This window comes from Leuciscus leuciscus (assembly GCF_965113295.1).
Source record: "Leuciscus leuciscus genome assembly, chromosome: 18".
NCBI classification, from domain to species: Eukaryota; Metazoa; Chordata; class Actinopteri; order Cypriniformes; family Leuciscidae; genus Leuciscus; species Leuciscus leuciscus.
In genome coordinates, this window is record NC_138742.1 from 24,622,465 (window position 1) to 24,636,303 (window position 13,839).

The window sequence follows — 13,839 nt, forward strand, 5'->3', positions numbered from 1 at the left end:
TGCCTCATTAACTTCATCAATCTCTTTGTCTCTCTCTCATACTCTCACATCTGATTAAAATACAAAAATAAATGTAAAGGCAGAGTTGTGAGGTTGGAAACATTGACTCAGTGATTTGGTTCAAAGCAAGCTTATTACATCTTAATGGAGGTAGAACCGCACTAATGTCCACATGCACGGAGAAACACTTCATTCTTACAATTTAATATGACCACATTGTTAAATCTGTATCACTTAGGGCACAGTGTCACATTGACGTAATGCCAGGGGGCGCCAAGGCTGGAAAGGAAACCCTTATGTTACGGGAGTATATCGCAAATGTAACGTGCTGGATATGCATGCCACTGCATACAGATGACATCATGCTCATAACCTGTCATCTCTCATTGACTCTTTTTGTAACCATAATAATGTCAGCATGATTGTGTCCAGTTGTATCGCATGTTTTGGCTGCCACTGTTGAAATACTAAAGAAACAAATATCTCAAATAAAATGTTGATGTTTTTATCGATTTTTTACTGCCGTTGGCAGTCATCCTGGACTTATACTGTGTCCTAACCAGTCACAACAGAACAAGTGCCGTAAAACTGCAGCGCAATGTGATACGATCACATTCACAAGCTTTCGCAAGTCAGCCATGATCAATTTATTTAGTATCCCATTATCGGTCGAATATCAGTTATCACGATTTATTGAGCTCCGTCCCAAATGGCACCCTGCACACTTGCGGTCTTCCTTTGAGTCCACACTTTTTTTTCTTTTTTTTTTAATCCTTTACATTTGGATGTACTCAATATGAAAGAAAAGATATGTCGCTACTTCCATTTCATCATGCCTTTAAAGATATTTTCAAAAGTGTTTCATTTATATATGCACAAACATATAGATAAATTTAGATAAATGCAGCAAAAATACTTAGTCGTTATGTTGGACAGGGGTTTTTGGAGCATTAATGAGTTAGGAGAGAGGGAGAAATGAAGAGAGAGAAGAGGGGAGGCAGTAATGTTTGATGTTGGGATGTGATTTCCATATTGGGTCACCTATTTAGGGAGCGAGCGTAATCCATGACAAAAAGCGTTTCCAGGTTTCTGCAGGGAGAGTGAGTAAGCCAATTGGCTGCAGCCTACGCAACACATGCACTCAGATTCAAGTTCCTGCGGCAGTCGTGATGATGCAAATAAGTGCCAGAACAGCTGCATCCGTGCTGATATCTTTTTGTTTCTCAATCTCTTATTTTTGTCTCCAGACAGGAACACTGGAATCCAAAACTCAGCAGGACGTCTCGCCCCAGGATGACCATGACAGAGAGGGTCGTGGAACTGCCCACCTCACCTATAAAAACAACAACAACAATCCCCCTCCTCCTCATGCCAGCACGGGTTCGGGTTACCAGTACCCGTACACCACCCTCTGCAAACCTACAGCCGACGCCAACATGGAGGACTGGGCCAGCAAGAACCTGAACCAGCACACGCAAGGCCTGTTTCGCCGGCGCGTCTCCATCGCTAATATGCTGTCGTGGAACCGAGGCTCCATTAAGAAACCCATGCTGATCACCAGCGACCGCACTGTCAAGAAGGAAGCCTGTGAGATGTTCAAGCTGGTCCAGGCCTACATGGGCGACAGGCCGGCCAGATTGGACAAACGCCACGTGGCTCTTCAGGTGGTCACGAAGTGCTGGGGGATGCAAGGGTTGAGGGACGAGCTGTACGTGCAGCTGGTGCGACAGACCACCGATAACTTGAGTTTGAGGAGCTTGGAGGCAGGCTGGGAGTTGATGGCCATCAGCTTAGCGTTCTTCTCGCCTTCGCCCAAATTTAGACGCTATTTGGAAGGGTACATCCAACGACACCTTGAGCCCAGTAACGACAAGAAGAGTAAGTTTCAAATATTTAGTTTTTAGATAAATGCCACTTTTGATATTTTGTATCTAATGTAATGCAATTCATACATTTGTAAGTGTGGCTTAAGTGTCCAAATACTTATTTGGACATTCTTTTTGGGGCCAGTGTATGTCTTGGATAGTCCAGTGTTTTTGTTTGTAGGACAGGGAGAGGACACACACAGGGGAGTGTTTATGTTTTAGGCCGTCCCATATGGATTCAAACCTGAAACACTCATATACATACAAACAGAGCAGGCCAATATTGGTTACACTGCTAAAATTATTATGGCATTGTGCCTACCCAAACAGGATATAACGCTGTGGAGGAGGGAAAAATAAAACGCAGGGGTTGCAGCAGGTTAAACATCACACAGGTCATGGAACAATAAAGTCGGGTATTGTTCAGACGGACTGTTGGAGCGTATGAGTGTTCAAAATTAACAGTTTGTTGTATCTGACAGTACTTCAGCACATCATGGATCAGCAGGACATAAAAAACAAGAAGAATTCCAAGTCCAGAAAAAAGAGGAGACAGAACAATGAGGAAGAAGAGGATGAAGGTGAGTTTATGGTGAAATTTTTTAATTTTGCACACACACACTCAGGGAAACATGCATACACACTTAAGAAATCATGAGATGATATTTTGGACGGATTGGACAATTTTTAAATTTAGAACCTTTTTCATAATTTGGATTTTTTATTTAAGCTGAATGGGCAATACCAAACAGGAACTTGACCATCCTTCCATCCATCCATCCATCCATCCATCGTTCTATCTATATCTATTTCTAGGGTTTGAAATTAGCTCCTGTCAACTCGCCAAATGCTGGTGAAAATCCACTGTGGCGGGTAACGCATATCAACACACTAGTAGCCAATTTGCCGGGTTATAATTAATAAATTATGTTCTATCACTTTGCATGGCATCGTTATCAGAGCTCTTCCTCTAAAAGGAGCCTCAAACATAAGCAAAACAACATGTAAAGAGGGTCACACAGTCTGAGAGAAATGCCACATCTTTAAAATTCAAACACATTGTTTTCCATGACTCAGACTGTTCAAAATCATGCCGCACCACAACCTCACTCACATAGTTTTACATTAAAATACAACGCAAGTAGAAGTTCTGAATGGCTGGTAACTTAAAAATTTTGTAGCCGACCCATATACCTTCAAACATAGGTAACATACCTTCAAGACTATATATTTAAAACAAAGCATAGCCACATATATCTACTGTAGCTGCTTAAATATGATTTTAGTAATGTAATAGCATCTTTAATGGTCCAGTCAAATCCTGATGGATGAGTTACAATACATTACATTACAGAAGTGATGTTGTGAATGACGTTTCATGTTGTTTTTCATGTGCTGTAAAGTAAGCCAAGGCATCTTTTATCTTTAATTGAAAGACAGGCTCCCAAACACACCCACTCACATACAGTGTCAAGGGGGTTTGGTGTACAATAAGGGAATCTTCCCGGTAACACATTTGGCTGAGGGAGAGTATTAATGATGCTTTGGGTCCGCTAGTGGAGGAGGACCACTCAAAGAAAGAGCAGCTGGCCCAGCACAGAAGAGGAGTATCCCCCTCCTCTCTCCCTTTCTCACTCTCTCTTATAGAGGCAAGATTAAAGCTTTGAGCAACAAGACATACTACAACTCCCACGCTTCCCTGGCCCGCTTCCAGACTGCTCAGGCAGAGAGAGAGAGAGTTTAATGGTTGAGAGGCAACAAAGATCCTGAGAACGTCTTTCAGTCTTGAAGCGCGAGTGATAGGAGATGGAAAGAGAAAGAGGAACAGGCAGATCTAGACAAAAAACGGAGAGTGGGACATTTTTATCAGGTTACACCCTCAGTGGCTGGCATCCAACTTAACTCTGTTTGTTCTTTTATACCTCTTCGCACACACACTCCAAAACAAAGAGTTTGACGAGACAGCTCTGCGTGGGCTTTTAATGGTGCAGATCCAGCTCGGCCTTGGTTAATTACACTGTGTGTTGTCTTCACAGGGGCAGTGCTACACCAGACATGTGCTCATTGCAAGTAATGGCCACTGTCATTGTTTGAGGTGGAAGTGCAAGGCTAAAATATACTCTCATTACCAAGATATTATTTAGTACTGTACACCTAGGGACAATCCATCAGGAGCCTTCATGAGATTGTGATGGTGATGAGTTCATGGATCAACCTTTGGTGGGTTTGAACAAACTTTGCCACCAGAACAGCTCTGTATTCAGATCTTTTAGTTCTTTAACTTTTGTTTTACATGTGATTCTTTAGCGCAGGACTTTTCTCTCAGCAGCTCGCTGGCTGAATCCAGTCCATTTCATCATTTTATTGATACTCTAAAATTGATTTTGATGAAATCGTTGCACTGCCTGGTACATCACAGTGTGAAACTCAGCGGGGAGTTCAGAAACACTCAGCGGTCGATAGTTAGCAGATTGCATTTTATATCTGGTTCTGGTGTCCACTTAAGTGATTTTAAAAAGCAGGGTATGTTATATATCCAAACCACCATGGTTGATAATCGTTGACCTTACTCATAATTGTATGACTTTCCTCTGTTTATGTCATTGTGCTATTTATAACATCATAAATTTAACATGACTGATGAAGCTTTACTGTAGTTCAGATATGCTAGAATATTTTATTGCACATGAAAAAATTAATAAAATGCTTTTATTCTCCCAGTGCTCATAATCTTATCTTAAATGTTAAAGGTGTATTCGGTTGCTCTTTAGCAAGCATTAGCATTCCTGTTCTTTGCGTGTTTTATGTACCGGTACCTCTACATCACAGATTTGCTCCTTTAGTTTCAATGTTTGTTTTCTGTTGGATTGCGACAGTCTTGGTTTCATGTGTCACTGGCCTACAATCAACAAGATCACAATCTTTGACCTTTAAGGTCAAGGATATAGGATTTGTGGGAGGACTTATGGTGGCATCAGTGATTATAAGAGTGATAAGCTACGATTAAGCCAGAAAAACAATGGATTTTCTAATTCCAGCATCATGTGTATGTGGAAGCCAAACATCAGGAATGTCATTGTGGTTCTAGATCAGGGGTGTCCAATCCTGCTCATGTAGAGCCACTGTCCTGCAGAGTTTAGCTGCAACCCCAATTTCTAGAAACTTCCAGGCAAGTGTGTCGAGTCAAGTTGGAGCTAAACTCTACAGGACAGTAGCCCTTCCAGGGCCGACTTTGGATGCCCCTGTTCTAGTGTATGGAAAGAACATGGGAAACAACTATGGAAAGTACAAAGGAAACAACATAACACTCATGAACTGACTAATGTGTTGCCGGTTTACTTTAGTCATCCGAAGCATTGTTTTGGCTGGACTGGAACATTCCAAGTGACACCTTTGCACCTTCCTGCTGTCTGACCGTGGCTCGCTCAGATGGATGCTGGGAATTATTTAGTATGGCAGAAAGAATATGGCTTTATCATTCACTATTTGCATTTATCGTTTGATTTGCATTTATGGTTCCATGAAGAACCTATAACATTCATTGAACCTTTTCATTGCTCAAAAGGTTATTTATATTGAATTTTTTTTATTATTATTTTAAGATCTGTTCACTGAATGGTTCTTCTGTGGCATGGCTGCGAAAAACCCCTTTATTTTTGAGAGTGTTTGCAGGGCCTCACCAGCTGTGTAGCACCATGTGCCCCAGGAGATGGCATTGTGGGAAGGGCTGCAGTTCAGGGGCCCTTTTGAAAGAGAATAGACACTCTCAGAGGACTTTATTATATGATGTGGCACTGTTTTTCTATTTTAGTAATACCCTTTTACTCCCTAACTGTTGTTTCAGGATGTGGGGTGTGGCCTCCTCCTGCCTCTTGTGGGACGGGGGAAAAAAACGCCCTTTGTGGGCTCAAAGAAGCGCCGTTACAACATTGGCACTGTTTGTATGCAAAACGGCCCTCATATCAGCACATTTCCTTTCTCATGGGTTTTGCTGTAGTGTCCGAACTGTCATTCTTTATCTACAAGAGGCTGATGAATAGAAAGTTCAAAAGAACAGCATTTATCTGAAATCTAAAAGCTTTTGTAACATTAAACACTACCGTTCAAAAGTTTGGGGTCAGTAAGAATTAAAATTTTATTTTTGGGGGAAAGACATAAAATACATCAATACTTTTATTCATCAAGGATGAGTTAAACTGATCAAAAGTTACAGTAAAATGTTAGAAAATATTCTATTTTAAATAAATGCTGTTCTTTTGAACTTTCTATTCATCAAAGAATTTTGAAAAAAATGTGTATACAACTGTTTTCAACATTGATAATAATAATGAATGTTTCTTGCATCAAATCATCATATTAGAATGATTTCTGAAGGATCATGTGACACTGAAGACTGGAGTAATGATGCTGAAAATTCAGCTTTGATCACAGGAATAAATTAGTTTAAAATATATTAAAATAGAAAACAGTCATTTTAAATTGTCATAATATTTCACAATATTACTGTTTTTTTATCAAATAAATGCAGCCTTGGTGAGCAGAAGATACTCCTTTTAAAAACATAAAAAAATCTTACTGACCCCCAAACGGTAGTGTATATATGAAAACATACAAATTGTTGAAGGGGGAGAAGGGAAGAGCGGGAAAACAGAGGCTGTGTCACAGAGAGGTGAGACAGATTCTTGTGAAATACCTGACCTGCTTGTTCAACATGAGTTTACAGCTTCATACACACAAGAGTCATCAGAACAAGAGCCGTAAATCTCACCGACTTTGTGATTCACAGATTGTGGCTGATGGCAGTAGTAGACAGACTCATCCAGACCCACCTGTTCCTGTCAAGTCTGATATCGGGAAACCTTGACTTTTACAACATTCTCACAGTCATTGTGCGTTTATCTGTTTTGTGAGGGTGTTCTTCAGACGTTTAACAGAAAGAAGCCTCATTTGCCTCAAGCCTCAAGATTTTAGTTAAAAGTAAAAAATCCTTATTTTCTCCATGTTTGATGATGAGTTAGTACAAGACACGTACAGACCGTTTCTCCCGCACTTAAACATGCAAATATTATATCTTTCCTTGTTTCATTTGACAGCATAATCTAACGCTTCAACTGTCCTATCAGGGCATGTCAGATGTGTGAGGTTTTAAACTTTGCATAGAGTTCAGTAGATGCTAGTTTTGTTTTCACATGATGAGCTTGTTTGACTGAGTATTGTCTTTTTCCCATATAAAACTGTTTCTCCCTTGTCCCCTCTGTGTGTTTCTGTGAGTAATGGCTGTGAAGAGCCCTGAAGCCTCTCTGTGTCTACCGTCTCTCAGGCTTCAGTTCAGCCCAGTCAAACCTCAGTCACCTGCTCGCTGTAAATCTGTTTCAGACCCACAAAACCACGTAAGGTTGTTCAGCCAAAGATTGAGTCACGTTCCAAGGAGAAACAAGGGAGGGAACCGCTGTGAGAGAGTTCTTCTGTTTAATGAAACCGATAGCACCTCACTCTGTTGTGTAAATCATAAAGATCAGTACATATTAGCCAGCATCACTAGTAGTTGTATCGGTTTCACTTTAATATAAGTGTGAGCGATATTTCATCTGCCGTGGCCTGGATGGCAGATTCCATTAGTACATTAAACGCTGGTTTCCTGTAACAGTTCAACTTCACGGCTCATGTACCTTGTAGATGTGAGGAAACGTTCACATCTCACTCGAGACGTTCACATCCAGCATTCGCTGAGCAGTCATGCTTAGCAACAATGAGGGTTTCAGTTTTTAGCTGCTGGAAAACACTTATCCACATATGAGTCACTGAAGCTGATCTTCAGTGTTAGAGAAGAGGCTCTGCCGGGATCTGGATCGACTAGCAGCTACTTGCACAGCACTTATGCCTCATCAGTTTTCTCTATCTGTCTTTGTCAAGTCACGTTTATCTATATAGCGCTTTATACAATACAGATTGTTTCAAAGCAGCATTACAGGGTTAAACTGTAAAATGGTTGAATGATGCAAACAGTTAAATTATGTTGAAATACAGCTCTCTGAGTGCCATCAGTGTGACAGTGAAAACACCATGTTTTCTAATGATATCTCTCAAGGGAAGCATGTACAGAGTGAAAAGCAACGGTCCTATTACCGAGCCTTGCGGTACTCCATATTGAACTTGTGATTGATATGATACCTCTTCATTTACTGCTACAAACATGTATAAAGGTCAGATATGTATGATTTTAACCATACCAATGCATTTCCACCAATGCCAACATCATTTTCGAGTCTATTTAAAAGAATGTTGGGGTCGATAGTATCAATATCATATCTGTGTGACCTTGTTTGTTTGATCTTGTGTTTAACTGGACTGGTCGAGTATCTCCAATGTATTGGGGAGGGGGGGTTCTGACCGTGCTGTCAAAATGATGTTCGTGTTATTTAAGTTTTTTGAATGGAACATTAAAATCATATTTAAGAAAATGTCTCAATTGTAAAACTGAAAACTATTGAAATGCCTGGTAAGCCATATGAGAGCCTTTCTCTGCCATGAACTCCAAACCTGTAGAAAATTAGAGGATTGGCATTGTTTCTAAAGACTTCGTTTTTAAATCCTTTAGTAAAGAATTTTATGCTCAGGACTTTGATACAAGTCTTACAAGAGGATTCATTCACAAGCCAAACTGCACAAAAACAACAACTTGCATTTGGTCATTGGTCAGTAATATTGCATATTAATTTTCTTTGACAGGTCTTCCTATCAGCATTTACGCCAAGTACTGCTACCGTAAGCTGCAAAAAGTGGCCATTACTGGGGGCAAGAAGGTAAGAGGTTTTTTTTATTTTGTATTAGTTAGTTTTTTAATTAATTAATTATTATTTTATTGATATCAATAGATGTTGGATTTATTTAACTGTATTGCTTATTTCCCTATTTTTAGATTTAAATAACCTTTACCATCATCTAACACTCACTTAAAGTAAATCTTTTAAAGACCGTAATAATAATCTTTAGCAAATCTCCAAATCTAAATTTTTCATACAATACATTATAATGTTGTGATGCTTACATTCACTTGTAGCTTTTAAAATGATTGATTTTAGTTTTTAGTGTTTTGTTTCAATTGAATTTTAATATTGGCCATGTATCGCTTATCAGCCATAACGTGAAAATAATGATCAGTTTAACATAATGGCCAAAATTTGAATTCTAACTAACACATTTCCCATCAGCCCTGATCTGCATCCAACATCAAACATAATTTCAATTGGCAGGCAATGGTTCTTAATCAGTTCTTGATTGCAGCTTTGACTCACTGACTTCTAATATGGTTACACCAGACACAGAGAAGTTGGATGATTCCATCATGTGATGTCGAATGATAATTGAAAACAGTTTTTCCTGGGAGTTTTGTTTATTTGTAGATGCCAGCACTGCTGTTAGATCGAACCCAGGAGTCTCCAAATGGTCAAAAGAAGCAGTATATGGCACAGCCGTCTAAAATTGGTCACATCTGTGAGCAATCACCTCACCCGGCCTTTAGGAGCACACCATGAGAATTAGTAATCCACTAACCCAAACTTAGAAGAAAAGGTTACAACAACTCCCCCCAGGCCCTTCTATAAGCCTCATCCATGCACACGCTTCACTGGTACCGCCACTGGCACTAGCAGAAGCTGTTTCCCCAGCCTATGTGTCCTTTCACCAGTCCCACCCTGTAATCAGCCGTCCCACCTCAGTCTCCAACGCTTTTACTGGGTGGGCTATTTTTACCCCCGCACCGCACAGCTACGCATTATCCCGCTCGCCGCTGTTGTTCCATATTGTGTTACGGTTGAGATGGTGTCCGTCTGTTCCACATAGTTATGAGGGAAACACACAGTCTGATCAACAGATGCTTTGTGTCAGCGGCTGAACCTAATTCTGTTGTGATGCTGTTATGTACTGGAATAGTTCAGCCAGTAAGGAAGATCCTGTCATCATTAATCCTCATGCTGTTTCCCACACTTTCTTTCTTTCTTTCTTTCTTTTTCATGCAGTGAGAGCATATAGTGTCCACACACTGCCAAGTTCCAAACATAACACAAAAGTACAGCAAAAGCACTATGTAGTTTATATTAAGGATGTACTGATATTGACATTTTTCCCAATAAATGTTATGTCCGATAACCAATAAATGACCAATATTAAAATGATGTGATGTGATTAAAAAAAACATATTAAATAAATAATTGTATTCATTTTCAAATAAAAAATATATTAAAAAAAAGCATAAAATGCATCACAACATTTATAATGCATTAAAAATGTATATTCATTTTGAGATGTACTAAAGATTACATTTAACAGTGTTATTAAATTATAACTGTTTTCAAAGATTAACTTTAAGTAAGAACTAGATGATGGATTTAGATTTAAATGTAAAAATGGGAAAAATGAGAAATATGATTAAATATACAGTATTGGCTGATAATAAGAATATTTTTTTAAATCTCTAATATTTGTACTACAGTTCAACATTTTGGGGTCAATAAGGTTTTTTAAGAAAGAAATTAATATTTTTATTCAGCAAGGATGCAAATTGATCAAACGTGACAAGACTTTTACGTTGTTACAAAAAAAATCCTATTTCAAATAAATGCTGTTCTTTTGAACTATTTATTGATCAAAGAATTCTGAAAAAAATATTAAGCAGCACAACTGTTTTCAGCATTGATAATAATAAGAAATGTTTCTTAAGCAGCAAATCATCATATTAGAATGATTTCTGAAGGATCATGTGACACTGAAGACTGGAGTAATGATGCTGAAAATTCAGCTCACAGGAATAAATTACATATTAAAATTGAAAAAGTTGAAAGCATAGAAAAGAAATCGACAATATGATAGTTTTACTCTGTTCCTGATCAAATAAAATAGTAAAAACATCTGACCCCAAACTCTTGAATAGTAGTGTATTTATAACCGTTACATTGTTCGTTCGCAGTCTATATAATTTGAGGCCATTTCAAAGTAGTCAGATTGCAATATATTGTAGCTGTGATTGAAGCATGTGCCCTGTTCTGTCTGTAGGGTCTGAGGAAGCCCACTCTGGAGGAGCTCGACCACGGCCGGAACGCCATCGTGACTCCGTCTCTTTTCGGCAGCGCTCTGGAGGAGATCATGGAGAGGCAGAGCGAGCTGTTCCCCGACAGGAGACTGCCCTGGGTGCAGGTCCAGCTCTCCCAGTATGTGCTGGCCCTGAGTGGAGCCCAGACCGAGGGCATCTTCAGGTGAGACCTCAGAGGATCAGGAAACAAGGGCTTATCGTGCTCTCATTCCTTCAATATCCCTCTTCATCAATGATGGAAGTCTATACTGTTCCTGATGTTTTCTTTCTCCCCAATGTAGCCATTATGTGTTCTTTGTTCAATAGGTTTTTCTTCTTATGAATATGAGAATTGTGTTCCCTATCAAGTGTGCAAGTACACACTCACACTGTAACGGGGACATGTTTTCATTAAATCCTCTGTCATGCCATCATGAGTGTCAAATTGGCTCCACCTTGTGGTCAAGTGTTACAAGTTACACAAACAACCTGGTCCTAAATGGCTCACTTTGTGTGTGTGTGTGTGTGTGTGTGTGTGTGTGTGTGTGTGTGTGTGTGTGTGTGTGTGTGTGTGTGTGTGTGTGTGTGTGTGTGTGTGTGTGTGTGTGTGTGTGTGTGTGTGTGTGTGTGTGTGTGTGTGTGTGTGTGTGGTCCTAAAATGAGGATTTTAGGGTGTTCCATTTGTCATATTATGATTTAGTAGGCCACATGGCTACCATGTTGTCAAAGTGTAGAGCGCAAGGAAAGCATTTAGGATAATTATAACGTTTACAACCGGATGAGTAAGTGTCTCATTAGCTGTGGTGGTCTTCATCTTGTAGAGTTCCTGGGGATATAGATGAGGTGAACGCTCTCAAGCTGCAGGTGGAGCAGTGGAGAATTCCCGAAAGCCTCTCAGATCCCAATGTCCCAGGTGAGAACATATATGAAACATTCACATGTGTGTCAATACATACATGTGACTCAGCATTTACTTGGAGAAAGTGAGTCTGTCAGACCTTGATAATGATATATTGTATTAATTAACCATGATTCATTGTTAAAAAAAAAACACTGTTTAAGAGACAGAATAGACACAATATTTAATGTGTTAGTTTGGCGATTTTGGTTTCTGTCAGACTGTTGTTGCTGGGAAATTCAGTCTACAAAAAATGCGTCTTTCCACACACTTTTAGTCGATAAAACACTATTGGCTGTTTAGTTCTTGTCTGCTTTTTAGCATCTACTGTAAATGCTAGTGTACTGCTAAAAGTTGTCTAAATAAATTTTTAGTAGATAGATACTATATGCATTCAAAAATATTGAGTTGTTTTCTGGAAAACAAACCAAAGATATTAGACAAATTGTTGTCCAATCAAACAAGTGTTGGGAGTAATGGGCAAGTAGCAAATTATGTTTCTGTAACAATTAGGAAATAAAATCGTTCCTCAAACCATTTCATTTGGTTTTAAAGCCAGGGCAACGTGTCCAATAACCCTTTCGCATGCATCCATGTTTACTGAATGGTCTATACACTATAAAATTGCGTGTATCTTTTTATGTGAGTGTGAATATGGCTGAACGCAGCACATCTCTCCCTCTGTGTCAGCGTCTCTGCTGAAGTTGTGGTACAGGGAGCTGGAGGAGCCGGTGATTCCTCAGAGCTTCTATAAGCAGTGCATCAGTCACTATGAAGATCCTGATGCCGCCATCAGTGTGGTTCAGTCCCTCCCAGAGCTCAACAGACTCGTGCTCTGCTACTTCATCAACTTCTTACAGGTACGGTCCTGCGAACATGAGCACATCCCTGTGGTGTTCTACACAATAACAGTGGATATTAACGCCCTGTCTTTCTCTCATCCCAGGTCTTTGCTCAGCCGGTGAATGTGAGTAGGACTAAGATGGATGTGAATAATCTGGCGATGGTCATGGCTCCAAACTGCCTGCGCTGTCAGTCTGACGACCCTCGAATCATCTTTGAAAACACGCGGAAAGAGATGTCCTTCCTCCGCATACTCATCGTCCACTTGGACACCAGCTTCATCAAGGGCTTAATCTGACAGTCACGTTTAATTCATTGTTTTGTGGCATTGCTCAGAATTGAGTGAATCCTCCAGGAGAGAAATCAGGACGTTCTTCTGCTCAGAGATCGCTCTCATCTTCAAACATCACAATATTAGTTCGGGCAATGCCTAAAATTACAGCTTTGGCTCAATGTGAATCATCCGACTCTTCTTGAAGCCAGACTCACTTTAAACACGTCACAAAGTTCACAAACAGGGTTGTGTATTCACACGTTAAAACAAATCACATGCATGATCATCGTCTTCTCGGGTTTGTTATTTCTTCGGTCTTTTATATTGATTGGCGGAGGAATGCATCATTTGGACAATCTTAATCGTAATAACACACAAGCAATATGATCTGCAGTGTATTTTCTTAATTTAATATGGTATGAGTGTTCTGATTATTTAATATCAAACAATTGTAAGCTCAAGTATGAGCGCAGGGAGATTCGCTGGCTTCAGTTTTGTGTTTAAGGCTAAGCGCTAGCAAGAAGAGGTCAATTAATATTGCAGAGCTGTGGACCACAAAGACAGCTCTCAAATACTTTGCCAAGCTCGAGGTCTGGTGCCTTAAATGGAGAATGTTCGCTGATGTATACGATGCACAAGTGCCCATGTACAAAAACACACCCTTCATCATTCAGTGTTATCAGAGGCTCCAAATCAATGGGAATCTCAGTAGTTTTCCCAGTTGTCCCATTTGAAAATAGGGTTGGATACATCACTGATGATTAAGCAGAACTAAACCGTAGCAAACTCAACCAGGAACCAGATCTGAAGATCTATTGCTGGTCTCGCAACTCTTACAAAATAACTGCTGCTCATTGGCCCACTGAAAGTTGTCTAGGTTTCGGTTGATCCA

At 39.8% G+C, this 13,839-nt stretch overlaps 1 protein-coding gene across 3 annotated transcripts in view; it reads left to right on the plus strand.

Moving 5' to 3' along the window:
- arhgap46b (Rho GTPase activating protein 46b) overlaps positions 1–13,687 on the plus strand; it is a 71,216-nt gene extending 57,529 nt beyond the window's left edge. For all 3 annotated transcript variants that reach the window (XM_082145032.1, XM_082145033.1, XM_082145034.1), the window contains 7 exons: positions 1,248–1,878; positions 2,348–2,446; positions 8,595–8,668; positions 10,917–11,116; positions 11,754–11,845; positions 12,521–12,690; positions 12,777–13,687. In XM_082145032.1, coding sequence (XP_082001158.1) covers positions 1,248–1,878; positions 2,348–2,446; positions 8,595–8,668; positions 10,917–11,116; positions 11,754–11,845; positions 12,521–12,690; positions 12,777–12,971 — 1,461 coding nt within the window. In that variant the 3' untranslated portion in view covers positions 12,972–13,687. The remainder of the gene's footprint in view (positions 1–1,247; positions 1,879–2,347; positions 2,447–8,594; positions 8,669–10,916; positions 11,117–11,753; positions 11,846–12,520; positions 12,691–12,776) is intronic.
- Positions 13,688–13,839: the final 152 nt, after the last annotated feature.